This window comes from Oncorhynchus mykiss, chromosome 5, assembly GCF_057628025.1.
Source record: "Oncorhynchus mykiss isolate SJ-2025 chromosome 5, ASM5762802v1, whole genome shotgun sequence".
Taxonomy (NCBI): Eukaryota; Metazoa; Chordata; class Actinopteri; order Salmoniformes; family Salmonidae; genus Oncorhynchus; species Oncorhynchus mykiss.
In genome coordinates this window covers 68,784,486-68,811,899 of record NC_143026.1, presented here as the reverse complement: position 1 = coordinate 68,811,899, position 27,414 = coordinate 68,784,486, and the positions used below count along the sequence as shown (strand labels likewise).

The 27,414-nt window shown below is 39.4% G+C and overlaps 1 protein-coding gene across 2 annotated transcripts in view; it reads right to left on the bottom strand.

Moving 5' to 3' along the window:
• Positions 1–595: 595 nt before the first annotated feature.
• The window catches only part of LOC110524404 (ephrin type-B receptor 1), a 208,988-nt gene continuing 182,169 nt past the window's right edge, over positions 596–27,414 (bottom strand). For both annotated transcript variants that reach the window (XM_021604004.3, XM_090235671.1), the window contains 4 exons: positions 8,816–8,965; positions 6,213–6,406; positions 5,903–6,058; positions 596–3,626 (listed from right to left, as the gene is read on the bottom strand). In XM_021604004.3, the coding sequence (XP_021459679.2) occupies positions 3,518–3,626; positions 5,903–6,058; positions 6,213–6,406; positions 8,816–8,965 (609 nt within the window). In that variant the 3' untranslated portion in view covers positions 596–3,517. The remainder of the gene's footprint in view (positions 3,627–5,902; positions 6,059–6,212; positions 6,407–8,815; positions 8,966–27,414) is intronic.

Sequence of the window (27,414 nt, the reverse complement as noted above, 5' to 3'; positions counted from 1 at the left end):
TTCAGGAGAATATTCAAGCACCAACCTAATATTGAAACATGGGTAAAAATGAAACGTAAAATCATTTTTTTGCATCCTGTGTCTTTGTGCTGTTGTTGAAGAAACATTTACATTCAGTCCCATTTGAGACAAGAAATATGCCAAGTTTGAAATCCTGCCTCGGTTCGTGATACATTAAAACAGGCATTCCACATACAGCAAGATTACATCTGTGGGTCCCTACACTCTCATTCCATCCCCCTTAAAATCCCATGTCAAATGTGTGATATGAAACTTCAAATAATGTGGTTTTCTTATTGCATTTGGCCATTGTTTATTACTCTATGTTGGATACTGAAGCGTAAAGTAATTTCAGGACCTCTATCGCTCCCACACACTTGATGCTGAGGGTGTCAGCATCAGCAATACTTCACGAAGGGGTTTATTGAAACATAAAAGGCAAAAGTTGTATTCTAACTTCTCAACGTAATGTTTTTTCAAGGGCATGTTAACACAGGCTTGTATTTTCAACTGCATTCACACTGTTCATTTGTTCTCCACAACTTACAAGATCTCACGCAGACTGACGACCTTCCAGGGGAATACATGGACTTGCTTGATTGATTTGTCTTTATTGAGTGCATTTAATACAATATTTCTTCTCAGAAAGTTACAACTACAAACTCTGACATACTCAGCACAATAAACAAATTTGTAACTGTACAATGACACCCCCGAACAAATGAAAAGATCCCTCCTGGTTGTGTCAAGTCTTATTTACAGTAGGTTGGATGAGTGTGTCCGTTCTCATGTCGCTATGTTGTTGCTTTCCAGCCTCAGTCCAGTGACATGGCCGGAGAAAAAAGCCACCAGTGAGATGTCTTTGAAAATGGAAAGGGGCGGTTTCACAATGGCGTACTCTGAAAATGTAGGGGAAATCTGTCTTGATCCAAGCAATCTACTTTTTTTTGACGAGCTGGAAGTATTACATTCCTCAAAATGTAGATAAATACTGGTTTTGAAAACAGACAAACAAACAAAAAAATCAGAGAGAAATTTCTCACAACACTCCAAAAACAGCAATATCCTGGGAGACAAGTTTGTTTAAGTGGCAGGAGAATAGGAGAGCAAGGGAGTGAAAGTTAGCGTTTGGGCCAGGAGGTTTCTTATCTGCTGGTGGATTACTTAAAGTGGCACAATTACAAGGGGAGATGAAGTCAATGTGACAATTAAACAGTCTAGAAAGTCAGCAATACCACCATAAAGTATGTCCACTTGAATAAGGAATGAATCCACTTATAGGAATCTCTAAGTTTGCCTCAATGAGTCTGGGAGTGTCTGCATTTGCTGTTGGACCTTGACTTTTAACGAGACTGTCTGAATTACAGAAAGGCACTTTAAATGCAGAACACAGATAAGAGACCTCACAATGTCAGACTACTTTCACATTCAGCGCAAGTTCTCCAACTTCTCCCAGCTTTCATCTTCAAAATAACAACACTTTTTCCAATTCCACCAGTCTATTACCCGAATCAGTGGAGTGAAGCTGAACACTAACGTCCAACCGTTACCAAATTACTATTATAAAAAGGAAAACTTGAATAAGGACAGCAACTTTTTATGTCCCCACAGAATGAACAGATGTCTAATTTAGAAAGACTTAAAATTCCATAATGACACTTTCTTCTTCAAAGTCTGCTTGAATGCAGGTGATACAATACTCTCAGTATGATGTTATGCATTAGGTACTGTTGAGACAGATTTGGCGAAAGTGTTTTTGTAACACTTAACCTGATGGGCCCTGACATACAGTACAGTCTGCTCTGCTCAATAATAACTCTTTGTTGCCACCAATAACTAACTGTGAGAGGTTACCATGACACTGCTGAAGACAGCTCCTACTGTGATAGTAGTTAGAGAGACAATGATTTGCAATGGCGATGGCAGTTACTCTGTACATAGCTTCACATGCAGTCTAAGGCCTGCTGAGCAAATATGCACACAAATGAACAGTAGACACTTTTTCAAAGGTATTATGTTAGAAGGCTCCCACTTGTTACCCTGTAATCCGTCATATTTGAGCTGGGTAATGAATTTGATGCTTCAGTTCCAGCGTCTAGGTCCCCAGGAGAACACAGCCACCCACTTCAAGCTATTAACCTGCACTGTTTCAACAGCCCCCATCATCACCACACATCATTATGGGCTGATCGCAAATAGATGATGTCTATCGTCAGTAGATATCAACGTAATTAAAAAAGGAGTGGAAGTACAAGGCAATGAAATGTCAGAATCTGATAGGAGAATGACCTGTCTGTAACAATCAGTATTCCCCCAGACGTTTTGAACCTCATTCCTGCCACTTAATGGCTTGGCGTGGGAGGAAGTCACCTGTGTTAATTAAAAGGTAGCTTTACAAAGTCCATCCCTATTACTTATATTCCGACTCTCTCTGTCATAATAACAACAACCTTCACTGACTTACATCGTGCTTTTGACACAGTTCTTTAACGCGCCTCGAGTAGCCCAGAATCAACACAGCATGGTCAACCCAACATGACAAACTGGGAAAGATGTTCTGTTGTCATGTTTGAAAAGGAACTGGAAATGGTAGGTAACGTTCTATTGTAGTAGTGTGGTGAAAGCACAAAGCACTTGAGACTGTCAATACAACTTTCAGATTTCATATAACCTTCACTGTCCCTGTAACATTATTTCTTAGCCTGGGTATTCGATGCACAACACTAGACACTTACTGACTCTTGTAGTTGTATGGGTTCAATGTCAATCTGGTCTCTGAAAGTCTAAAACATTACAAAGAGATATCTTATATGTATATATAAACAGTGTATCCTTTAATACAGAATCAGTCATGTCGGTCTTTACCCCATGGATCTGCCTCCTATTGGGAAGAACTTCCAAGTGCCTCCATAGAAAAGAACCCTTCATGACTACAACGATCCTAAACTATTCAGGTGAAACTAGCTGTTGTTGTTGCAAAAAATGCAAGCATACAATTAATATCCATATAGTATTTACAAATCATCTTCAATATGAAGATTCATTTAAATAAGTCAATCTACTTGTTTTGATTTTAATATCTTTTTTGTATTTTTTTTTAAATTTGGGTGACACCGTTTGATGCTGTTCTTTGGCTAAGTCATCCCATTGATCCTCACATAAAGTAGCACAGGTTTTTTATATTTTATTTTTCGCAATTTAAGACCATCTGTCAGAGCAGGCAAACAAACGCCCTTGCATTTCCACTTGCTCTATTCTTCAGCAAAAAATAAGCCAACTTGATAGACTGCTGTGATTGAACCAGTGAAGTTGTTCTGAGGCAGAATCTTATCTTCTATCCCTTTGTACCTTCAGTAGACTAGAGGGCAGGTATCTTTCCCTCTGGTCTTCAGAAAGTGTGTTGTGGGCGTGAATGTTGTTGTTAGATCAAGGCTAGTGTCTCCACCCTGGTGTATTCTTTAGGGTCATCAGGAGTTGTACTATGGGTTCCATGGTGGTGGTGGTGGCCCCCCTGCAGTCAGGCCATGGAGTTGGGAGACTGGGCCATCTGGTCCCTCATAGACTGGACACTGCTCAGGATCTTCTTCTGATGGCCGGCCAGGGTCACTCCTATCCTCAACAGGTCTCTGACAAACAGGACGAACAGTGTCAACAACATGGCTGAGAGATGGAGGTGTTCACAGTACAGTACCTCATGGCTGTGTGTTTTCTCTTGGATGGAATTATTGGGCTATGGATATTCTCATTGTGCGTGTACTAATACATAGACAAACAATCCCACCATGCACAAACACAATGGTACAATATTTTGTCTGCTTGAGGCAGAGCAGAAATATAAACATGTAGGGATGGTTTCCAGCGCAGTAAACAATGTGCCAGATACACTCCCTGCTAGAGATAAGCACAAAATATTTTTACTGTTCCCATTCATATGGTAATACACTGTTCTATTCACAATGGTAAGCCCAGAATGGACACTATTGGTTGAGGAGTGCTGGGAATTGTTGCTGACTTCTACAGTAGCAGTCAAATGGACAACACTAATCTCAAGGCCATCTATTTGATAACTTTTTTTCCCCCCCACATTTCTTTTAACCAGGTAGGCTAGTTGAGAACAAGTTCCCATTTGCAACTGCGACCTGGCCAAGATAAAGCAAAGCAGTGTGACACAGACAACAACACAGAGTTACACATGGAGTAAACAATAAACAAGCCAATAACACAATAAACAAGTCAATGACACAGTAGAAAAAAAGAATGTCTATATACAGTGTGTGCAAAAGGCATGAGGAGGTAGGCAATAAATAGGCCATAGGAGCGAAGTAATTACAATTCAGCAGATTAACACTGGAGTGATAAATGAGCAGATGATGTTGTTCAAGTAGAGATACTGGTGTGCAAAACAGCAGAAAAGTACATTTAAAAAAACAGTATGGGGATGCGGTAGGTAGATTGGGTGGGCTATTTACAGATGGACTATGTACAGCTGCAGCGATCGGCTAGCTGCTCAGATAGTTGATATTTAAAGTTGGTGAGGGAAATAAAAGTCTCCAACTTCAGCGATTTTTGCAATTTGTTCCAGTCACTGGCAGCAGAGATCTGGAAGGAAAGGCGGCCAAATGAGGTGTTGGCTTTGGGGATGATAAGTGAGATAGATATACCTGCTGGAATGTGTGCTACGGGTGGGTGTTTTTATCGTGACCAGTGAACTGAGATAAGGCGGAGCTTTACCTAGCATAGACTTATAGATGACCTGGAGCCAGTGGGTCTGGCGACGAATATGTAGCGAGGGCCAGCTGACTAGACCATACAGGTCACAGTGGTGGGTGGTATAAGGTAATTTGGTAATAAAACGGATGGTACTGTGATAGACTGCATCCAGTTTGCTGAGTAGAGTGTTGGAAGCTATTTTGTAGATGACATCGCCGAAGTCGAGGATCGGTAGGATTGTAATTTTTACGAGGGTAAGTTTGGCGGGGTGAGATAAGGAGGCTTTGTTGCGAAATAGAAAGCCGATTCTAGATTTGATTTTGGATTGGAGATGTGTCTTGTCATGGAGCCAGAACTGAGTGATTTCTCCTTAGATGAGCCAGCTGCAAAGTCAAAATGTCCTTTTTGGTCTGAATTTAAAATTAGGGTTAGGCATTAGGGTTAGCAGTGTGGCTAGGGTTAGGGTTAAAATCAGATGTTATGACTTTGTGGCTGTGCCAGCTAATGACCACTCTGCAGAGCTGCCTCCAGAACAAGATTCATGACAAAAAACGCTAACCGGCAAACAACCAAAGGAAAGCCAATCATTTGTCCTACTTTAAATAATTTGTATTCGTGCCACTATCAAATCAAAGTGATTAGTAAGACCTTGGCGACGTAGACCTATCCAGAGCTCTGAATGCCTGGTGGATTTGAAGCATGACAGTCCTGAGCTCCTATGGACATTTACTGAAGGGATTATTCCTGTGTCTGAGCCAGGAGCATGATTCCCATTATTCTGAGACAGCTTTTTGAAGGTGGATGTGTGACTGCAATGGCCTGTGTGGCTGGTTGGCTGTCTCAGTGAACCTGATTGAAAATTCATTCCAGCCTGCCCCATTACGCTACATCTAGAAGAGTGCAAATCTAATTATAGGGGGATAATACTTCTGAGACCTTCTGTAATCTGTGACAAATGAGTGTGTTGCGTTCACCCGTTTGCGTGTGTGTGCATGTGTGCAGGCAGGTGTGTGTTTTCCATGACTGCTAGTGTAACACTTCTCAAAAAAAGTAATATTGGGAAGCATCTACCTGATCAAGGGCTGATCAAATATTATATTGCTACAGTGGATAGTGATTGGAGGGTTTTACTATTTGGTGACTCCTCATAAGATGGGGAAATTAGGTGGGATATGACGACGTCAGGACTTACTCAGAGGTGATCTGAGCCACCAGGGGTAAGGAGGTGAAGCCGGACCCCAGAAAGGTGTCTCTGTACTGGCCCATCTTGATGGCACCTAGCCAGTCCTCCACAGAGGTGAAGGTGGTGAAGTCTGGAATGGAGCGGCCCAGCAGGGGCTGAGAAGGCCTATGGAGAAAAAGAGAGGAGAGGGATGAAACATTGAAGGGATGTGGTACAGGAGAGGGGAAACCTGGGACAAGTGTTTCAGTAATATGGTTTGTGTGCTATGAAGGTGATGTATGTGTTCTGTTGAGAGTCAAACCAGTTTTTACAGACGTACACTGCAGTGATGGTGGCCACAGCTTTGAGGCTGGTAGGGTTGCGCATCATCTTGTCCAGCGTATTGACGATGTCAGGGAATTTGGGCCGGGCGTTTCTGTCTTTCTGCCAGCAGTCCAGCATCAGCTGGTGTAGTGCTGTGGGGCAGTCCATGGGAGGGGGCAGACGGTAGTCCTGCTCTATGGCATTGATCACCTGTACCAGGAGGAGAGGAGAAAGAGATGTCACATTTAAAGAGAGGAAAGGAAGGAAAAAGAGAGGGACATAGTAGACTACACTGGGAGACTGAGAATCAAAAGGACACTCCATGAACCTAGACTACAGGGACGGACAAAGGTGTTGGTTTGAACACATTGTTTGACAGCGAAACATACATATGAAACACAAATCTAATATGGAAAATGTCCATTGTGGTTCTAAACAATGGAAGAGCTCATAACCAATTGACAAAGGTTTTTTGATTTCCTGTATGTTTCAAGACACCTGCAACTGAACTGCTTCCAAATTGGAGGTTTCAGAACACCATAACAGAGCAGTGGATGCCCGCTCTAATAGGATTTCATTGGCACACTTCCAATGATATCATCATATCCAATTTAAGCTTCCTTACAGCTTGTCACTGCTTGTATAAGACCTAGCTTTGTGTTTGTGTAAACACTAGCTGTAAGGAGGGGAAAGATACACCGAATACAATGTGCAAAGTTTTGTTCAACTTCACAGAAATTTGCACTCTTTGTGACCCAGGTATCTTCACTCTACATCCAAATCTGTCAATCAAAGTTTACAGTAACATCCCATTTGATTAATCTATTTTCTCTATCCATACGATCCTCAGCAGCTTTTCCCTGGTCTCTGTGCTGCAGCTGAACTTCAGGCAGAACAACGGATACCACAGCTGATAATTGCTTTCAAAAACAGGATGGTCTGAAGGGATTTTGATATATCTCCGTTCCCTGATTTCTCTTTTATCAGAGAGAGGGTGGTCTCTCCAGACAGCCGTCAATCACCACAGCATAAAAGAAGAGACAGCTTTGCTATAGAAACCGGCAGGAGCCAGCTTCCTTTTGGGGGCTGGGGCCTGATTGCTTGTAAAATTGAAAAAAAGGAGAGAGTGGGAATTTAATGAACTATATACCGAGAGCTGGTCTGTGTTAAGAAATCTTCCCCCGCCCCTGACTATTCAACCTTGATTGCAGGAGAGTGGCAGGCGAGAGAGTTGCTGTCTGGGAATTCACTACGGGAGATCTCGTTAGTGTCTGAGGTAGGACTGTTGCAAATGGGAAGCCGTGCATTCACAATAATCTTCTTTACCTATAATCCTCCGTCATCTCTAGGTGGGTTACTCCAAGGATTTACAGAGTGCTGCACTGGTGGAGACTGCAGTGCCACTACACAGGCTCTGAATAAAAACTGCACACAACTACAGAGTCTGGCAGACAGACAGATCCACAACAATTCAGCAGTGTAATATTTGTGATGGAGATTTGAGGAGACCAGTGTTAAGTGTTAGTTTGACATAAAACGAGTATGAATATGAAACTCAGTGTCAATACAGACAAAAGCTCACTAGTAGACACCCGTAATGACATCCTTAAATGAAATAATGAGCCCTGTATCATGGTATTCTCAATTTATTTAATGCAGTCACATACAGTGCACTCAGAAAGTATTCACACCCCTTGACTTTTTCCACATTTTGTTGTGTTACAGCCTGAATTAAAAATAGTATAAATTGAGATTTTGTGTCACTGGCCTACACACAAAACCCCATGATGTCAAAGTGGAATTATTTTTCTTATTGTTTGCAATAAGGCACTACAGTAAAACTGCAAAAAAACGTGACAAAGAAATGTACTATGTCCTGAATACAAAGCGTTATGTTTGGGGCAAATGCAAAAAACACATCACCTCGTACTACTCTTCATATTTTCAAGCATAGTGGTGGCTGCATCATGTTATGGGTATGCTTGTCATTGTCAAGGACAGGGTTGTTTTTTACATAAAAAGAAACGGACTAAAGCCAAGTACAGGAAAAATCCTAGAGGAAAACCTGTTTCAGTCTGCTTTGAAACAGACACTGGGAGACAAATTCACCTTTCAGCAGGACAATAACCTAAAACACAAGGCCACATATACACTGGAGTTGTTTACCAAAATGACATTGAATCTTTCTGAGTGGCTTAGTTACAGTTTTGACTTAAATCATCTTGAAAATATATGGCAAGACTTTAAAATGGCTGTCAAGCAATGATCAAGAACCAACTTGACAGAGATTGAAGAATTGTTAAAAGAATAATGTGCAAAGCTGTTAGAGACATACCCAGAAAGAATAGCAGCTGTAATCACTGCATATGTATTGACTCAGGGTTGTGAATACTTATGTAAATTAGATATTTCTGTATGTCATTTTCAATAAATTTGCAAAAGTGTCAAAAAACATGCTTTCACATGGTACTGTGTGTAGATTGGTGAGAAAAAACAAATATTTAATCCCTTTTGAATTCAGGCTGTAACACAACAAAATGTGGAATAAGGAAAGGGATATGAATACTTTCTGAAGGCACTGTATCTGTTAATACTGCAAGGAAGTTGTATAATACTCACGTCCTGGTTGCTCATGTCCCAGTACGGCCGCTCGCCAAATGACATCACCTCCCACATGACGATGCCGTAGCTCCACACGTCACTGGCTGAGGTGAACTTCCTGTAAGCGATGGCCTCAGGGGCTGTCCATCTCACCGGGATCTTCCCTCCCTGGGGGGAGAGACAGAGACAAGGAAGAAAGAGAGGGAGATGTTTTAGACTGTAATCTTGTGTCTCTTTACACTGGCTGGTTAGACATGACATTTGACCGTTTCCTGCTTTTTAAGGGCAAGGCCCAAATGTAATAGCCAAAGACGAATGGAGAACCATATCTGTGAGCTTCCTCTTATAAATACACTGAAATCACCCCAGCAATCAGAGTATTTATTCAAAACATACCATCTCCATATCAAAAACATATGCAATGGACTTAAAACCACTCTATTTATATAGCATTATAAACATTCTTTTGGAAAACCTTTTTTTTAATCACAAGCTGACTATATTTATTTTGAAAAAATATATTAGTTATGAGTGTACCAACAACACTGGCTCACCATGCAATTATTTTCATTAACATTGATGAACGATGCTCATTACATATTTCCCACCATGCATACAGGACACCCTGGGTGATTTCTCTTACAACTCCTGGAAGAGTGTACTCTTAACAGCACCAAAAGGCCTTGACGTGTATGCTTTTGGATAAGCCTGACTCCAAAAGAACTGCAGGCTTACACAGCCCTCCTCTGGATCTAGCTACATGCTCTACAGGGAACATATTTATGAGTGTGTGCTGTTAGAGAATCACATTGGGCTGATGGTGGATCCCATCTATTGGAGACAGTTGAATTAGAGACCTCTGTAAGCTGGACTGAAAGTCATGAAGCTCAAGTCCTGTTCTGATTGTTCTGGGCAGAGAGTATTGGGGTTGAAAAGCCTGTGCTGTGAATTCACAGGACTGAGAGAAAACCGCTGATGAGTGTTGAGCAGGGAAACCACCAGCAATAATATTCACATGCCATCAACAGCTAAATGGACCTGATGCTTACAAGTCAGTTGTTGATTCAATAATAACACATGTATTACTAAGGATCTATTTTAGAAGGAAGGTTTTTGATGTGGAAGTGTATTCAGTGTGACATCATGAGAAATGAACCATTGTTCAGAAGCATGCTTTGAATCAAACTCTCAGTTCTTGTGCATTTCATTTACAGCGCTTGAGATACTTTCCCTCTGTGTGTTCTTTGGCTCCTGGAGGCGAGCTCAGATGTCTCTTCCACAACAGGATAAAGGAATGCTACAGCAAATACTACAAATCCCAGTATTTCCTGCTGAATGTATTATGCTTCAATGGTTAGCTCGTTTGAGGCTGCATTGCAGATCCCCTATAATTAACGCTATGGGGGAGGCAGCCGAACCGCAGGTTTTTAATAAAGCAAATTTTTGAAATGCAGAGGAAAACAAAAGGCTTGGCTCACACTGTATATTTATAATGAATAGAGTCGACTTTCTCTCTCTACCCAATAAAAACTGTGAGAAGAGAGAATTCCCTCAGGGAAACAAGGAAATTATGAAACTTAAAAGTGTTGACAGTATTACTGTAAGGTCTATAGTCAACAAAGCTTCAGAGCTCCAGACACTGTGTGATGTCTAGTGTAAGGAGTGGAGAAGGCATAATGAATGGAGAGAGATAGTGAAGGGAGTGGAGAAAGGCATAAGGAATGGAGAGAGATAGTGTAGGGAGTGGAGAAAGGCATAAGGAATGGAGAGAGATAGTGTAGGGAGTGGAGAAAGGCATAATGAATGGAGAGAGAGTGTAAGGAGTGGAGAAGGCATAATGAATGGAGAGATAGTGTAGGGAGTGGAGAAAGGCATAAGGTTGGAGAGAGATAGTGTAGGGAGTGGAGAAGGGCATAAGGAATGGAGAGATATAGTGTAGGGAGTGGAGAAAGGCATAAGGAATGGAGAGAGATAGTGTAGGGAGTGGAGAAAGGCATAAGGTTGGAGAGAGATAGTGTAGGGAGTGGAGAAGGGCATAAGGAATGGAGAGATATAGTGTAGGGAGTGGAGAAAGGCATAAGGAATGGAGAGATATAGTGTAGGGAGTGGAGAAAGGCATAAGGAATGGAGAGATATAGTGTAGGGAGTGGAGAAAGGCATAAGGAATGGAGAGATATAGTGTAGGGAGTGGAGAAATGCATAAGGAATGGAGAGAGAGTGTAAGTGGAAAAAGGCATACTGAATGGAAAGAGATAGGAGCCTTTATTAATTCATATAGGAGCCTTTATTAATATCATTAAAAGCTGCTTCGTTTTGGTACTGCGTGTTGGTTACACCATGACTGTTACTTAAATGAATGACAAGAATTACATGTCATAATTTATTGAAGTATTTGAAATGGGTGTCTTCTTTTTGAGGGGTATGCTAACCTACATACAACACATACAGAAATTACCGCTCTCCTGTATCTCTCCATAGCACAAATACAGGCAACCCTCTCTCCTGTATCTCTCCCTAGAACAAACACAGGCAAACCTCTCTCCTGTATCTCTCCATAGAACAAACACAGGCGAAACTCTCTCCTGTATCTCTCCCTAGAGCAAACACAGGCAAACCTCTCTCCTGTATCTCTCCCTAGCACAAACACAGGCAAACCTTTCTCCTGTATCTCTCCCTAGCACAAATACAGGCAACCCTCTCTCCTGTATCTCTCCCTAGAACAAACACAGGCAAACCTCTCTCCTGTATCTCTCCCTAGCACAAACACAGGCAAACCTCTCTCCTGTATCTCTCCCTAGCACAAACACAGGCAAACCTCTTTCCTGTATCTCTCCCTAGCACAAACACAGGCAAATCTCTCTCCTGTATCTCTCCTTAGAACAAACACAGGCAAACCTCTCTCCTGTATATCTCCCTAGCACAAACACAGGCAACCCTCTCTCCCTCTGTTTCCTTTCCTCTCCCTCCCTCTCATGCACGCACACACACACACTCACACAATCTTCATGTAGTATACATTTACACACATATAACGTAAGCTCATAAATCTGCCACAGCAAATCATAAATAGTAATGTGAAGCCTAACCAGATTACTTTGTTTTTCCAATCTTCAAGGATAAATTAGACTATTAATATGGCAGAGGGGTGATGAAAAATGCATTTCATGCCAGCCGGCATAATTTGGTTTATGATCCCATTGGGTGAAGAGAATGGCACTTATTCTGTAAAAAAATACAACTCCAGGGGTATCGAGGGCTGGCTTTTCCCATCTCACATTCTTGCTTTTATAGTACAGTTAAACCCAAATCAATATGGCCCTACTCCAGATATGTATCATTGGGACATTTCAGCAAAGCAGGCTTTTCCCCTCCGTCTCCAGTGACTGTCATCCCTTCTTAAAGCCAAGTGGGTTTCACACTGTCAAAACCATGAGGATATGTATCTACATGACAGGAAGCAGGGAAACCCTGCATTAATGGAAATTTAGAGAGCAGTACAAGTTATATTGATATTTTCTGGAAAAACAGTTTGTGGAAACCGACTGGGTAGATATGGATTGATACATTACAAACAGGAATAGGAACTAATTATCAAGTATTCCTCCCTAACATAAAGCATTCCCATGATTCCTGCATTACGTATGCTCTAACTTCTTTAAATATTGACAAACTTACTTTATATTTGTGTCAATATTGAGATGTTGAAGTCACATACTGCACAAGGGACCAGGAGCTTGGCTTAGATAGGTCAAAGATGATGCGTTAAATGACCTCTATGAAGGACTGGACATAAATTATTAGATGAGAAAATGTAAATGGTGAGCCACCCACTGTGCAGTTCTGGTGCTCTTTGATAGCTTGTTCTGTACAGCTTTGGGCCTCTACATTCTTCTGTCTCAACTCTCACTCCCCATGATGTGTGTGACATTTACAAAGGCCTACAAGTCACTGCACACACTCACACTACAAATCTCCCCTACAAAGGTGAGTAAAAGAGCCCCTCATGGCCAAAGCCATTATATCAGGTTTGTTATAATATGTGTGATATATGTGAAATAAACAATTAGCAATTAGATTGTATGTATGTATAGTGCAATTCATCAGTGAAATCGAACATGCTTTTCAATTAGTAATCTTACTGCCAATGGGTTGCAGTCAGCAACTAAAAGACTGGTTGGAAGTAGGAGAAATGCTTTACCTCTGCAATGTTTTTTTATTTATTTTTTTAATCAGGTGCGGTTAAGAAATAACCTTTTCACCTCAAAAAGCCCTTTCAGAGCCAACCAACAGAACATTGGCTGGAGAACTGGAATTAAAAGGGCAAGCAAACAGAAAGAAATCAATGATGTTGTTTAGCAGTGCAGTCTGAGGTGCTAAGGGTAGAGCTCGTTAGGTGAAAAGGCCGACCCCAGCCCAGATAGCTCTGTTTCCCATTTCAAACAGCAGTGGAGCAGCACAGCCCTGTAATGGAAACAGCTAGCCTGTTGGCCAGGTTCGTTCCTCATGTTGAGTTGGGATATGATGAGAAACTGAAGCATTGGAGCTACCTCTGCCATATTTATCACAGCAAACCCATGTTATAGGAGAAAATATGGCTCTGTACAACGTGACGATCGGGAGTAGGCTACAGTACTAAGAGCTTAACATTTCCACACCCTACATGTATAATTGTAGTCTAACCAACACCCAAATGGAGATTCAGTGAAAATAAAAATCTCATTGATTTGTCAAGACCAGTCCCCATGCTTGTCTCAGAGGAGCACGAAAGGGTGCTGAAATAGTGACCACAGCGGGTAGGCTATTGCTTCAAATCCTATTGCTTCTAACTTCAATATGCTCTTTAAATCATTAAGACCTACACCACTTTTAACCTTTTTGGGATAGGGTGCAGCATTTTCACTTTTGGATGAATAGCGTACCCAGAGTGAACTGCCTCCTACTCTGTCCCAGATACTAATATATGCATAATATTATTAGTATTGGATAGAAAACACTCCAAAGTTTCTAAAACTGTTTGGATGATATCTGTGAATATAACAGAACTCACATGGCAGGCGAAAACCTGAGAAAAATCCAACCAGGAAATGGTACATCTGACATTTGTAGTTTTTCAAAGCTTGGCCTACCGAATACACATTGAGATATGGATGAGGTTGCACTTCCTAGGGCTTCCACTATATGTCAACCGTCTTTAGAAACTGGTTTGAGGATTCTACTATAAAGGAGGGGCTCATGAGACCTCTTTGAGTCAGTGGTCTGGCAGAGAGCGTTGGTCTCATGACGCGCGCTCCCGACAGAGTTACTTCTCGTTCCAGTGCTTTTCTGAAGACAAAGGAATTCTCCGGTTGGAAAATTATTGATGTTTTATGTTAAAAATATCCTAACGATTGATTCCATACATCGTTTGACATGTTTCTAAAGGACTGTAACGGAACTTTTTGAGTTTTTGTCTGGATGAAGTGCCTGCGCCTCGAAGATGGATTACTGGGCTGAACATGATGACAACAAGTGGCTATTTGGACATAAATGAAGGAACTTTATGGAACAAATCAGTCATTTATTGTCGAACTGGGATTCCTGGGAGTGCCTTCTGATGAAGGTCATCAAAGGTAAGTGAATATTTATGGTGTTGTTTCTAACTTTGTTGATTCCAAAATGGTGGATATTCCTCTGGCTGTTTTGTGTTCTGAGCGCCGTTCTCAGATTATGCTTTTTCAGTAAAGTTTTTTGCAAATCTGACACAGCAGTTGCATTAACCTGTTGAGTCTATGGGGGCGCTATTTCATTATTGGATAAAAAAACGTGCCCGTTTTAAGCGCAATATTTTGTCACGAAAAGATGCTCGACTATGCATATAATTGACAGCTTTGGAAAGAAAACAGTCTAACGTTTCCAAAACTGCAAAGATATTATCTGTGAGCGCCACAGAACTCATGCTACAGGCGAAACCAAGATGAAACTTCAAACAGGAAATGAGCAGAATTTCTGAAGCTCTGTTTTCCAATGTCTCCTTATATGGCTGTGAATGCACCAGGAACGAGCCTGCGCTTTCTGTCGTTTCTTCAAGATGTCTGCAGCATTGTGACGTATTTGTAGGCATATCATTGGAAGATTGGCCATAAGAGACTACATTTTTCAGGGGTCCGCCCGGTGTCCTTTGTCTAAATTGGTGCGATTTCTCCTAAACAAATAATCTTTCAGGAAAAACTGAACATTTGCTATCTAACAGAGTCTCCTCATTGAAAACATCTGAAGTTCTTCAAAGGTAAATGATTTTATTTGAATGCTTTTCTGGTTTTTGTGAAAATGTTGCCTGCTGAATGCTAACGCTAATGCTAACGCTAACGCTAAATGCTACGCTAGCTAGCTACTGTTACACAAATGTTTGTTTTCCTATAGTTGAGAAGCATATTTTGAAAATCTGAGATGACAGTGTTGTTAACAAAAGGCTAAGCTTGAGAACTAGCATATTTATTTCATTTCATTTGCGATTTTCATGAATAGTTAACGTTGCGTTATGGTAATGAGCTTGAGTCTGTATTCACGATCCTGGATCCGGGATGGCTAAGTGCAACTGGTTTAAGGAGAAGTCTATCTTTAATTCTGTGAATAACACTAGTATCTTTTATCAATGTTTGTTATTAATTAGTATTTCTGCAAAATCACCGGATGTTTTGGAATCAAAACATTACTGCACGTATAAGGTGCCAATGTAAACTGAGATTTCTGGATATAAATATGCACATTATCGAACAAAACATACATGTATTGTGTAACATGATGTCCTATGAGTGTCATCTGATGAAGATCATCAAAGGTTAGTGATTAATTTTATCTATAATTCTGCTTTTTGTGACTCCTATCTTTGGCTGGAAAAATGGCTGTGTTTTTTTCGACTTGGCTATGACCTAACATAATCATATGTTGTGCTTTAGCTCTAAAGCATTTTAAAATCAGACACGACGGGTAGATTAACAATATGTTTATCTTTCATTTGCTGTATTGGACTTGGTAATGTGTGAAAGTTACATATAAAAAAAATTAAAAAATGAATTTCGCGGGTGGCCTTTTCAGTGTAAGGGAATACCCCCCTGATTTGGACAAAAACAAATGGCGGTATATTGGCATTGGACAAACCATATACACGATGGTCAATACCACCCAATTTGGCGTTGATTCATGCAAAGTATATTGCAAATGCCATATGGCAATTGCCAATTGTAACACTTCAAAATTCCAATAGGGGGCGTGTGCGTTCCACCGGGGCATTTCATATTGCAAATGGCACCCAAGTCAACATCCAAAAGCCAAATTTTGAAAAATGACATTTTTTAAAAAAAACTTAAAACCCCTTAAAAAAGTGCTTTCTGGACCTTTTTTCGAAATTCTTTCGAGTTTTTTGTCAATTACACATGGGTAAGTACTGTATGAGTATACTTTTGTCATCATATATATATATTTTTTAAGTACATGCGCATAAGGCATATGTTTTGTCCATTTGCAATATGATTTCATAGGAAGTCAAAAGTCAAAAGTCAAAAATGTCAAAATTTGGTAAAAAACTTCACACATCCTTAAAAAAGTGCTTTCTGGACCTTTTTTCAAAATTCTTTCGATTTTTGTGTCAATTACACATGTATAAGAACTTTATCAACATACTTTAGTCATACTTTATTATCATATATATATATTTTTTTTTACTTGTGCATAAGGCATATGTTTTCTCCATTTGGAATATGATTTCATAGGAAGTCAAAAGTCAAAAGTCAAAAATGTCAAAATTTGGTAAAAAACTTCATACATCCTTAAAAAAGTGCTTTCTTGACCTTTTTTCAAAATTCTTTCGATTTTTGTGTCAATAACACATGTATAAGAACTTTATCAACATACTTTAGTCATGCTTTATTATCATATTTTTTTTACTTGTGCATAAGGCATATGTTTTCTCCATTTGCAATATGATGTCATAGGAAGTCAAAAGTCAAAGTCAAAAGTAACGATTTTCCTCCGTGCAACTGATGATCTAAAATGTGCAACAAAATTTTTTTGATTTTTTTTGTTTATGTTTCCTTACTTTTTCAAAGTCACTGTGCATTTGCAATATGTTTTAATGGGCAGATACCATCACGAATTTGTCATGCTCAAAATTCAAACTTTACTTTGCTCAAACTATACCTTGGTCAACTTGTATTACATATTTCTTTTTGTTTTACTTGTGCATAAGGCATATGTTTTCTCCATTTGCAATATGATGTCATAGGAAGTCAAAAGTCAAAGTCAAAAGTAAATATTTTCCTCCGTGCACCTGGTGATCTGAAATGTGCACCTGGTGACCTGAAATGTGCACCTGGTGATCTAAAATATGCAACTGGTAACCCAAAAAAGAAATTTTGGGATGTTTTTTTGTTTATGTTTCCTTACTTTTTCAAAGTCACTGTACATTTGCAATATGTTTTAATGGGCAGGTACCATCACGAATTTGTCATGCTCAAAATTCAAACTTTACTTTGCTCAAACTATACCTTGGTCAACTTGTATTACATATTTCTTTTTGTTTTACTTGTGCATAAGGCATATGTTTTCTCCATTTGCAATATGATGTCATAGGAAGTCAAAAGTCAAAGTCAAAAGTAAATATTTTCCTCCGTGCACCTGGTGATCTGAAATGTGCACCTGGTGACCTGAAATGTGCACCTGGTGATCTAAAATATGCAACTGGTAACCCAAAAAAAAATTTTTGGGATGTTTTTTTGTTTATGTTTCCTTACTTTTTCAAAGTCACTGTGCATTTGCAATATGTTTTAATGGGCAGGTACCATCACGAATTTGTCATGCTCAAAATTCAAGCTTGTGATCTAAAATATGCAGCTGGTTACCCAACATTTTTTGGGATGTTTTTTTGTTTATGTTTCCTTACTTTTTCAAAGTCACTGTGCATTTGCAATATGTTTTAATGGGCAGGTACCATCACGAATTTGTTTATCGAATTTGTTTATGTTTCCTTACTTTTTCAAAGTCACTGTGCATTTGCAATATGTTTCAATGGGCAGGTACCATCACGAATTTGTCATGCTCAAAATTTTTTAGATGTATTTTTTTTTGTTTCCTTACTTTTTCAAAGTCACTGTGCATTTGGAATATGTTTTAATGGGCAGGTACCATCACGAATTTGTTTATCGAATTTGTTTATGTTTCCTTACTTTTTCAAAGTCACTGTGCATTTGCAATATGTTTCAATGGGCAGGTACCATCACGAATTTGTCATGCTCAAAATTTTTTAGATGTATTTTTTTTGTTTCCTTACTTTTTCAAAGTCACTGTGCATTTGGAATATGTTTTAATGGGCAGGTACCATCACGAATTTGTTTATCGAATTTGTTTATGTTTCCTTACTTTTTCAAAGTCACTGTGCATTTGCAATATGTTTCAATGGGCAGGTACCATCACGAATTTGTCATGCTCAAAATTTTTTAGATGTATTTTTTTTTGTTTCTTACTTTTTCAAAGTCACTGTGCATTTGGAATATGTTTTAATGGGCAGGTACCATCACGAATTTGTTTATCGAATTTGTTTATGTTTCCTTACTTTTTCAAAGTCACTGTGCATTTGCAATATGTTTCAATGGGCAGGTACCATCACAAATTTGTCATGCTCAAAATTTTTTAGATGTATTTTTTTTTGTTTCTTACTTTTTCAAAGTCACTGTGCATTTGGAATATGTTTTAATGGGCAGGTACCATCACAAATTTGTTTATCGAATTTGTTTATGTTTCCTTACTTTTTCAAAGTCACTGTGCATTTGCAATATGTTTCAATGGGCAGGTACCATCACGAATTTGTCATGCTCAAAATTTTTTAGATGTATTTTTTTTTGTTTCTTACTTTTTCAAAGTCACTGTGCATTTGGAATATGTTTTAATGGGCAGGTACCATCACGAATTTGTTTATCGAATTTGTTTATGTTTCCTTACTTTTTCAAAGTCACTGTGCATTTGCAATATGTTTCAATGGGCAGGTACCATCACGAATTTGTCATGCTCAAAATTTTTTAGATGTATTTTTTTTGTTTCTTACTTTTTCAAAGTCACTGTGCATTTGGAATATGTTTTAATGGGCAGGTACCATCACGAATTTGTTTATCGAATTTGTTTATGTTTCCTTACTTTTTCAAAGTCACTGTGCATTTGCAATATGTTTCAATGGGCAGGTACCATCACGAATTTGTCATGCTCAAAATTTTTTAGATGTATTTTTTTTTGTTTCTTACTTTTTCAAAGTCACTGTGCATTTGGAATATGTTTTAATGGGCAGGTACCATCACGAATTTGTTTATCGAATTTGTTTATGTTTCCTTACTTTTTCAAAGTCACTGTGCATTTGCAATATGTTTCAATGGGCAGGTACCATCACGAATTTGTCATGCTCAAAATTTTTTAGATGTATTTTTTTTTGTTTTCTTACTTTTTCAAAGTCACTGTGCATTTGGAATATGTTTTAATGGGCAGGTACCATCACGAATTTGTTTATCGAATTTGTTTATGTTTCCTTACTTTTTCAAAGTCACTGTGCATTTGCAATATGTTTCAATGGGCAGGTACCATCACGAATTTGTCATGCTCAAAATTTTTTAGATGTATTTTTTTTTGTTTCTTACTTTTTCAAAGTCACTGTGCATTTGGAATATGTTTTAATGGGCAGGTACCATCACGAATTTGTTTATCGAATTTGTTTATGTTTCCTTACTTTTTCAAAGTCACTGTGCATTTGCAATATGTTTCAATGGGCAGGTACCATCACGAATTTGTCATGCTCAAAATTTTTTAGATGTATTTTTTTTTTGTTTCTTACTTTTTCAAAGTCACTGTGCATTTGGAATATGTTTTAATGGGCAGGTACCATCACGAATTTGTTTATCGAATTTGTTTATGTTTCCTTACTTTTTCAAAGTCACTGTGCATTTGCAATATGTTTCAATGGGCAGGTACCATCACGAATTTGTTTATCGAATTTGTTTATGTTTCCTTACTTTTTCAAAGTCACTGTGCATTTGCAATATGTTTCAATGGGCAGGTACCATCACGAATTTGTCATGCTCAAAATTTTTTAGATGTATTTTTTTTTGTTTCCTTACTTTTTCAAAGTCACTGTGCATTTGGAATATGTTTCAATGGGCAGGTACCATCACGAATTTGTTTATCGAATTTGTTTATGTTTCCTTACTTTTTCAAAGTCACTGTGCATTTGCAATATGTTTCAATGGGCAGGTACCATCACGAATTTGTTTATCGAATTTGTTTATGTTTCCTTACTTTTTCAAAGTCACTGTGCATTTGCAATATGTTTCAATGGGCAGGTACCATCACGAATTTGTCATGCTCAAAATTTTTTAGATGTATTTTTTTTTGTTTCTTACTTTTTCAAAGTCACTGTGCATTTGGAATATGTTTTAATGGGCAGGTACCATCACGAATTTGTTTATCGAATTTGTTTATGTTTCCTTACTTTTTCAAAGTCACTGTGCATTTGCAATATGTTTCAATGGGCAGGTACCATCACAAATTTGTCATGCTCAAAATTTTTTAGATGTATTTTTTTTTGTTTCTTACTTTTTCAAAGTCACTGTGCATTTGGAATATGTTTTAATGGGCAGGTACCATCACGAATTTGTTTATCGAATTTGTTTATGTTTCCTTACTTTTTCAAAGTCACTGTGCATTTGCAATATGTTTCAATGGGCAGGTACCATCACGAATTTGTCATGCTCAAAATTTTTTAGATGTATTTTTTTTTGTTTCTTACTTTTTCAAAGTCACTGTGCATTTGGAATATGTTTTAATGGGCAGGTACCATCACGAATTTGTTTATCGAATTTGTTTATGTTTCCTTACTTTTTCAAAGTCACTGTGCATTTGCAATATGTTTCAATGGGCAGGTACCATCACGAATTTGTCATGCTCAAAATTTTTTAGATGTATTTTTTTTGTTTCTTACTTTTTCAAAGTCACTGTGCATTTGGAATATGTTTTAATGGGCAGGTACCATCACGAATTTGTTTATCGAATTTGTTTATGTTTCCTTACTTTTTCAAAGTCACTGTGCATTTGCAATATGTTTCAATGGGCAGGTACCATCACGAATTTGTCATGCTCAAAATTTTTTAGATGTATTTTTTTTTGTTTCTTACTTTTTCAAAGTCACTGTGCATTTGGAATATGTTTTAATGGGCAGGTACCATCACGAATTTGTTTATCGAATTTGTTTATGTTTCCTTACTTTTTCAAAGTCACTGTGCATTTGCAATATGTTTCAATGGGCAGGTACCATCACGAATTTGTCATGCTCAAAATTTTTTAGATGTATTTTTTTTTGTTTTCTTACTTTTTCAAAGTCACTGTGCATTTGGAATATGTTTTAATGGGCAGGTACCATCACGAATTTGTTTATCGAATTTGTTTATGTTTCCTTACTTTTTCAAAGTCACTGTGCATTTGCAATATGTTTCAATGGGCAGGTACCATCACGAATTTGTCATGCTCAAAATTTTTTAGATGTATTTTTTTTTGTTTCTTACTTTTTCAAAGTCACTGTGCATTTGGAATATGTTTTAATGGGCAGGTACCATCACGAATTTGTTTATCGAATTTGTTTATGTTTCCTTACTTTTTCAAAGTCACTGTGCATTTGCAATATGTTTCAATGGGCAGGTACCATCACGAATTTGTCATGCTCAAAATTTTTTAGATGTATTTTTTTTTTGTTTCTTACTTTTTCAAAGTCACTGTGCATTTGGAATATGTTTTAATGGGCAGGTACCATCACGAATTTGTTTATCGAATTTGTTTATGTTTCCTTACTTTTTCAAAGTCACTGTGCATTTGCAATATGTTTCAATGGGCAGGTACCATCACGAATTTGTTTATCGAATTTGTTTATGTTTCCTTACTTTTTCAAAGTCACTGTGCATTTGCAATATGTTTCAATGGGCAGGTACCATCACGAATTTGTCATGCTCAAAATTTTTTAGATGTATTTTTTTTTGTTTCCTTACTTTTTCAAAGTCACTGTGCATTTGGAATATGTTTCAATGGGCAGGTACCATCACGAATTTGTTTATCGAATTTGTTTATGTTTCCTTACTTTTTCAAAGTCACTGTGCATTTGCAATATGTTTCAATGGGCAGGTACCATCACGAATTTGTTTATCGAATTTGTTTATGTTTCCTTACTTTTTCAAAGTCACTGTGCATTTGCAATATGTTTCAATGGGCAGGTACCATCACGAATTTGTCATGCTCAAAATTTTTTAGATGTCTTTTTTTTTGTTTCTTACTTTTTCAAAGTCACTGTGCATTTGGAATATGTTTTAATGGGCAGGTACCATCACGAATTTGTTCATCGAATTTGTTTATGTTTCCTTACTTTTTCAAAGTCACTGTGCATTTGCAATATGTTTCAATGGGCAGGTACCATCACGAATTTGTTTATCGAATTTGTTTATGTTTCCTTACTTTTTCAAAGTCACTGTGCATTTGCAATATGTTTCAATGGGCAGGTACCATCACAAATTTGTTTATCGAATTTGTTTATGTTTCCTTACTTTTTCAAAGTCACTGTGCATTTGCAATATGTTTCAATGGGCAGGTACCATCACGAATTTGTCATGCTCAAAATTTTTTAGATGTATTTTTTTTTGTTTCCTTACTTTTTCAAAGTCACTGTGCATTTGGAATATGTTTCAATGGGCAGGTACCATCACGAATTTGTCATGCTCAAAAAATTTTAGATGTATTTTTTTTTGTTTCTTACTTTTTCAAAGTCACTGTGCATTTGCAATATGTTTTAATGGGCAGGTACCATCACGAATTTGTCATGCTATAAAAATCCTGCAGGAATGTGAAATTGACTGGCCCGATGAACTCGGGATGGCTTTGCAGTGATTCTGGGTCATCTCAATCGCTCGTTTGGGTTGATTTCAGAATGTCGCTTTTGGTGATGTTTTTTCACTATAGAATCATATTGCAAATGTACAAGAGTCAAGTGGACAAGAGTCCATCAGTCAATTAGATATCATTCTGACCACCAAACTGATACAAACTGACACCAAACCCACTTTTTCCAACTCGTTTAGTAGCCAACTATTACATACTTCAGAGCTGGCCCAAAATTCACAACGCCTTCGGTACAAACCATAAAAAAACCATAAAACACGTAGTTACGTTCTAGCTGCGGGTCCATTTCTTATGTTATGTGTTGGCCTAGCTGAGGCGACCCCGAATCCCAAGTTTCGGCTCGATAGGTCATTTGGTGTCCGAGAAAAACCCTAATTGGTGCTGAAAATCCACTATTTTCCATGACTTGCTACGGGGTCCTTGAATGAGATATCGGACAGAAACGTTGGGGTCTGTCTATATGGGCCGAGACGTTCGCAATGCACCTAGTCTTGCGACTCTGGGACATTTCTAAATGTCGTCATTTTCGTGATGCAAAAATGAATTGAAGTTATTTCAAATGTACGAGGCTGTTTCTCGGTCCGAGAACCTTCTAGAGCCACGTAACTCACCACGCACCATCTACGGGAGGTCTAGAACAGGTTTCTAAAGTTTCGGAACTCTAGGTCCGACGGTTCTTTTTTAGCTCCAACAAAGCTAACTATTGGAGCCACTGTCTGTCTCTACGCACCCCAATACGTCCCTCCATCCAAGTTGTGTTTTAGTGCAATTTTTTTTTCCTTTGATTTTTTTGGGGAAAAATGACTGATTTACAGTTCATGGGGGTTGCCTAATCACACATATGAAGTTTTGGAAAGATCAGACTTTTTTAACCCTTCGAAACAGCCCCTGAGACACCAATTATGGCACTTCCGGTTGGCACAGGAAGTTATAAATCAACACATATCCTCATTGGGGTATGCTGTTACAGAATCCTGAGTTTTAAGTCCTTACGTTAAGAATTGACTGATCTACACAGGGTTGAATGCACTATGTCTATCAAACTGCATGCAGTGTATGGGTAAACACTTTTAGGGGCATTTTAACCACTTCCGGTTGGTCCAGGAAGCTTAGAATCAACACAGGTAGACCTCATAGTGGCCTGATGGACTGGTACCGAAGACAGGTTCATACGGCATTCATAACCCACATAGGCCTCAGGTTGAAATTAGGGGTGCAGGCAATGTATTCCTATGGGGAGAGATGACACTGTAATCTGTGAGATCAAAAAACACTGTTTTACTGTGAAGGGTTAATGCCACACGGTCAAGGTTAGGCTTGTTGAGATCGGGAGGACCTTAGGAACATTCAAGTGGTGGAATTTTTCTTCTCACCCTAACGGTTCTCTCACTGTCACTCAAAAGCAAATTACATTGTGGTGCAGGCTTCATTTTGGGCCTTCTATTCTAATGGTTGCTGCGCCTAGACCGAGCGAGCTACGGTCAAGCGGGATAGCTCGTTGAACTCAGAACAGTCTGGAGACTATGGTGATGCCATTTTTTGTGTTGATTTCAGAATGCCATTTTGGTGATGGTCCCTCTCCGTTTAAACATATTGCAAATGTACAAAAGTCAACTAGCAAGTCAGTGTCCATCAGTCAATTAGATGTCATTATGACACCAAATGGATATCAATTGACACCAAACCCACTTTTTCCTACTCATTTAGTAGCCAACTATCACATATGTCAGAGCAGTCCCATAATTCACAGCGCCTCTAGTTTAAAACATAATAAAAAGGTAAAACACATAGTTACGTTCTAGCTGCGGGTCCAGTTCGGACATTATGTGAAGTCCTATGTGAGGCGACCCCGAATCCCGAGTTTCGGCTCGATAGGTCATTTGGTGTCCGAGAAAAACCCTAATTGGTGCTGAAAATCCACTTATTTCCATGCCTTGCTACGGGGTTCTTGAACGAGCTATCGGACAGAAACTTTGGGGTCCGTCTCTATGGGCCAAGCCGGTTTCAACGCACCTAGCCTTGCGTCTCTGAGACTTTTCTAAACGTCGTCATTTTCGTGATGCAAAAATGAATTGAAGTTATTGCGAATGTACGAGGCTGTTTCTCGGTCCGAGAACCATCTAGAGCCACGTAACTCGTCACGCACCATGGCCCGGAGGTCTAGAACAGGTTTCTAAAGTTTCGGAACTCTAGGTCCGACCGTTCTTTTTTAGCTCGAACAAAGCTAACTATTGCAGCCACTGTCTGTCTCTACGCACCCCAATACGTCCCTCCATCCAAGTTGTGTTTTAGTGCAATTTTTTTTTCCTTTGATTTTTTTTGGGAAAAATGACTGATTTACAGTTCATGGGGGTTGCCTAATCACATATATGAAGTTTTGGACAGATCTGAATTTTTTAACCCTTCGAAACAGCCCCTGAGACACCAATTATGGCACTTCCGGTTGGCACAGGAAGCTATAAGTCACCACATATCCTCATTGGGGTATGCTGTTACAGAATCCTGAGTTTTAAGTCCTTACGTTAAGAATTGACTGATCTACACAGGGTTGAATGCACTATGTCTATCAAACTGCATGCAGTGTATGGGTAAACACTTTTAGGGGCATTTTAACCACTTCCGGTTGGTCCAGGAAGCTTAGAATCGACACAGGTAGACCTCATAGTGGCCTGATGGACTGGTACCGAAGACAGGTTCATACGGCATTCATAACCCACATAGGCCTCAGGTTGAAATTAGGGGTGCAGGCAATGTATTCCTATGGGGAGAGATGACACTGTAATCTGTGAGATCAAAAAACCCTGTTTTACTGTGAAGGGTTAATGCCACACGGTCAAGGTTAGGCTTGTTGAGATCGGGAGGACCTTAGGAACATTCATGTGGTGGAATTTTTCTTCTCACCCTAACGGTTCTCTCACTGTCACTCAAAAGCAAATGACATTGTGGGGCAGGCTTCATTTTGGGCCTACTGTTCTAATGGTCGGTTATTGTGTTATTTCAGAAAATCATAGAAAATCACAGAAATGTCGCAGAGCTCCGCAGCACACTTTAAAAAGATTCGTATGAACACCCTGCAACTGGATCTGTAACCGTTGAAAAAAAAACCCGCCTATTTGTGACCATCACCAATTTGTCATTGTTCCGTTTCTCTTAAATGACGATAGATAAATGGCTGGTTCTTTTTTTATTGACACCGGAGGCTCCTTGGCTTTGACCTGAAGTGGAAAAATAATTTCTCTACTTCCATTTTAAGCCTTTAATCCCAGAAAAATGGCCGTAGCTCAAAAACCGTCGAGGCCTAGACGCCATCCCGTTCGGGGCCAACTGCCCCTTGAGCCAAACCTACGCTCGCCAAGTTTCGGCTTCGAAATATTTTCAGTTTTTGAGATAAGGCCCCGTCGCGATTCGTGATGTTTTGCCAAATTGCCATATGATTCCGTATGCCATCTGGTGGGAGTGTCCGGGACGGCGGAAAAACGGTCCGAAACTTGTTTTTTTTTTTAAACGGGAACCGAAAGTCCGACAAAGTTCATTCGACGACTTCCCGGTAGGTCCGGCCCTACCGCACGGCCCGACGCCGACCGCGAATTTTACAAACGATTTCGGACGTCGGGTAAGGGACCGTACATTTGCAATATGGACTTTCTCACTGATCATACACGAAATGCCGAAATGTTCCCTTAAGGTATGGAATGTTGTCGAGGGGTTCCACTAGCACTAGAAAGGTTAACAGCACATTACTCAACACCTATGGTAGGCCTGCAGTATATCAGATTTTTATTTTTTATGACGTGACCGACAATAATTACATATGGGTCTCCCGGGGGCAGCCGGCACAGTTATCGAACCTACATCTGTAGCAACGCATTTTGCACTGCGATGCAGTGTCTCATACTGCTGCGCCAATCAGGAGGGCTATTATAATACTCTACATGGTGATTTTCAGAATGTTTTTCTCATTTTGTCTGTCATAGTTGAAGTGCACCTATGATGAAAATTACAGGCCTCTCATCTTTTTCAGTGGGAGAACTTGCACAATTGGTGGCTGACTAAATACTTTTTTTGCCCCACTGTACATGTAGGTATGGTAGTGACTATGCATATATGATAAACAGAGAGTAGCAGTAGCGTAAACGAGGGGTTGGCGGGTGGTGGGTGGTGGGTGGCGGTACACAATGCAGATAGTCCAGGTAGCCAATGTGCGGGGGCACCGGTTAGTCGGGCTAACTGAAGTAGTATGTATATGTAGGTAAGGTTAAAGTGACTATGCATATATGATTAACAGAGAGTAGCAGCAGTATAAAAGAGGGGTTGGGGGTTGAGGGGACACACAACGCAAATAGTCTGGGTAGCCATTTGATTACCTGTTCAGGAGTCTTATGGCCAGGAGGTAAAAGCTGTTGAGAAGCCTTTTGGTCCTAGACTTGGCGCTCCTGTACCGCTTTCCATGCGGTAGTAGAGAGAACAGTCTATGACTGGGGTGGCTGGGGTCTTTGACAATTTTTAGGGCCTTCCTCTGACACCGCCTGGTGTAGAGGTCCTGGATGGCATGCAGCTTAGCCCCAGTGATGTACTGGGCCGTACGCACTAACCTCTGTAGTGCCTTGCAGTCGGAGGCCAAGCAGTTGCCGTACCAGGCAGTGATGCAACCAGTCAGGTTGCATGCT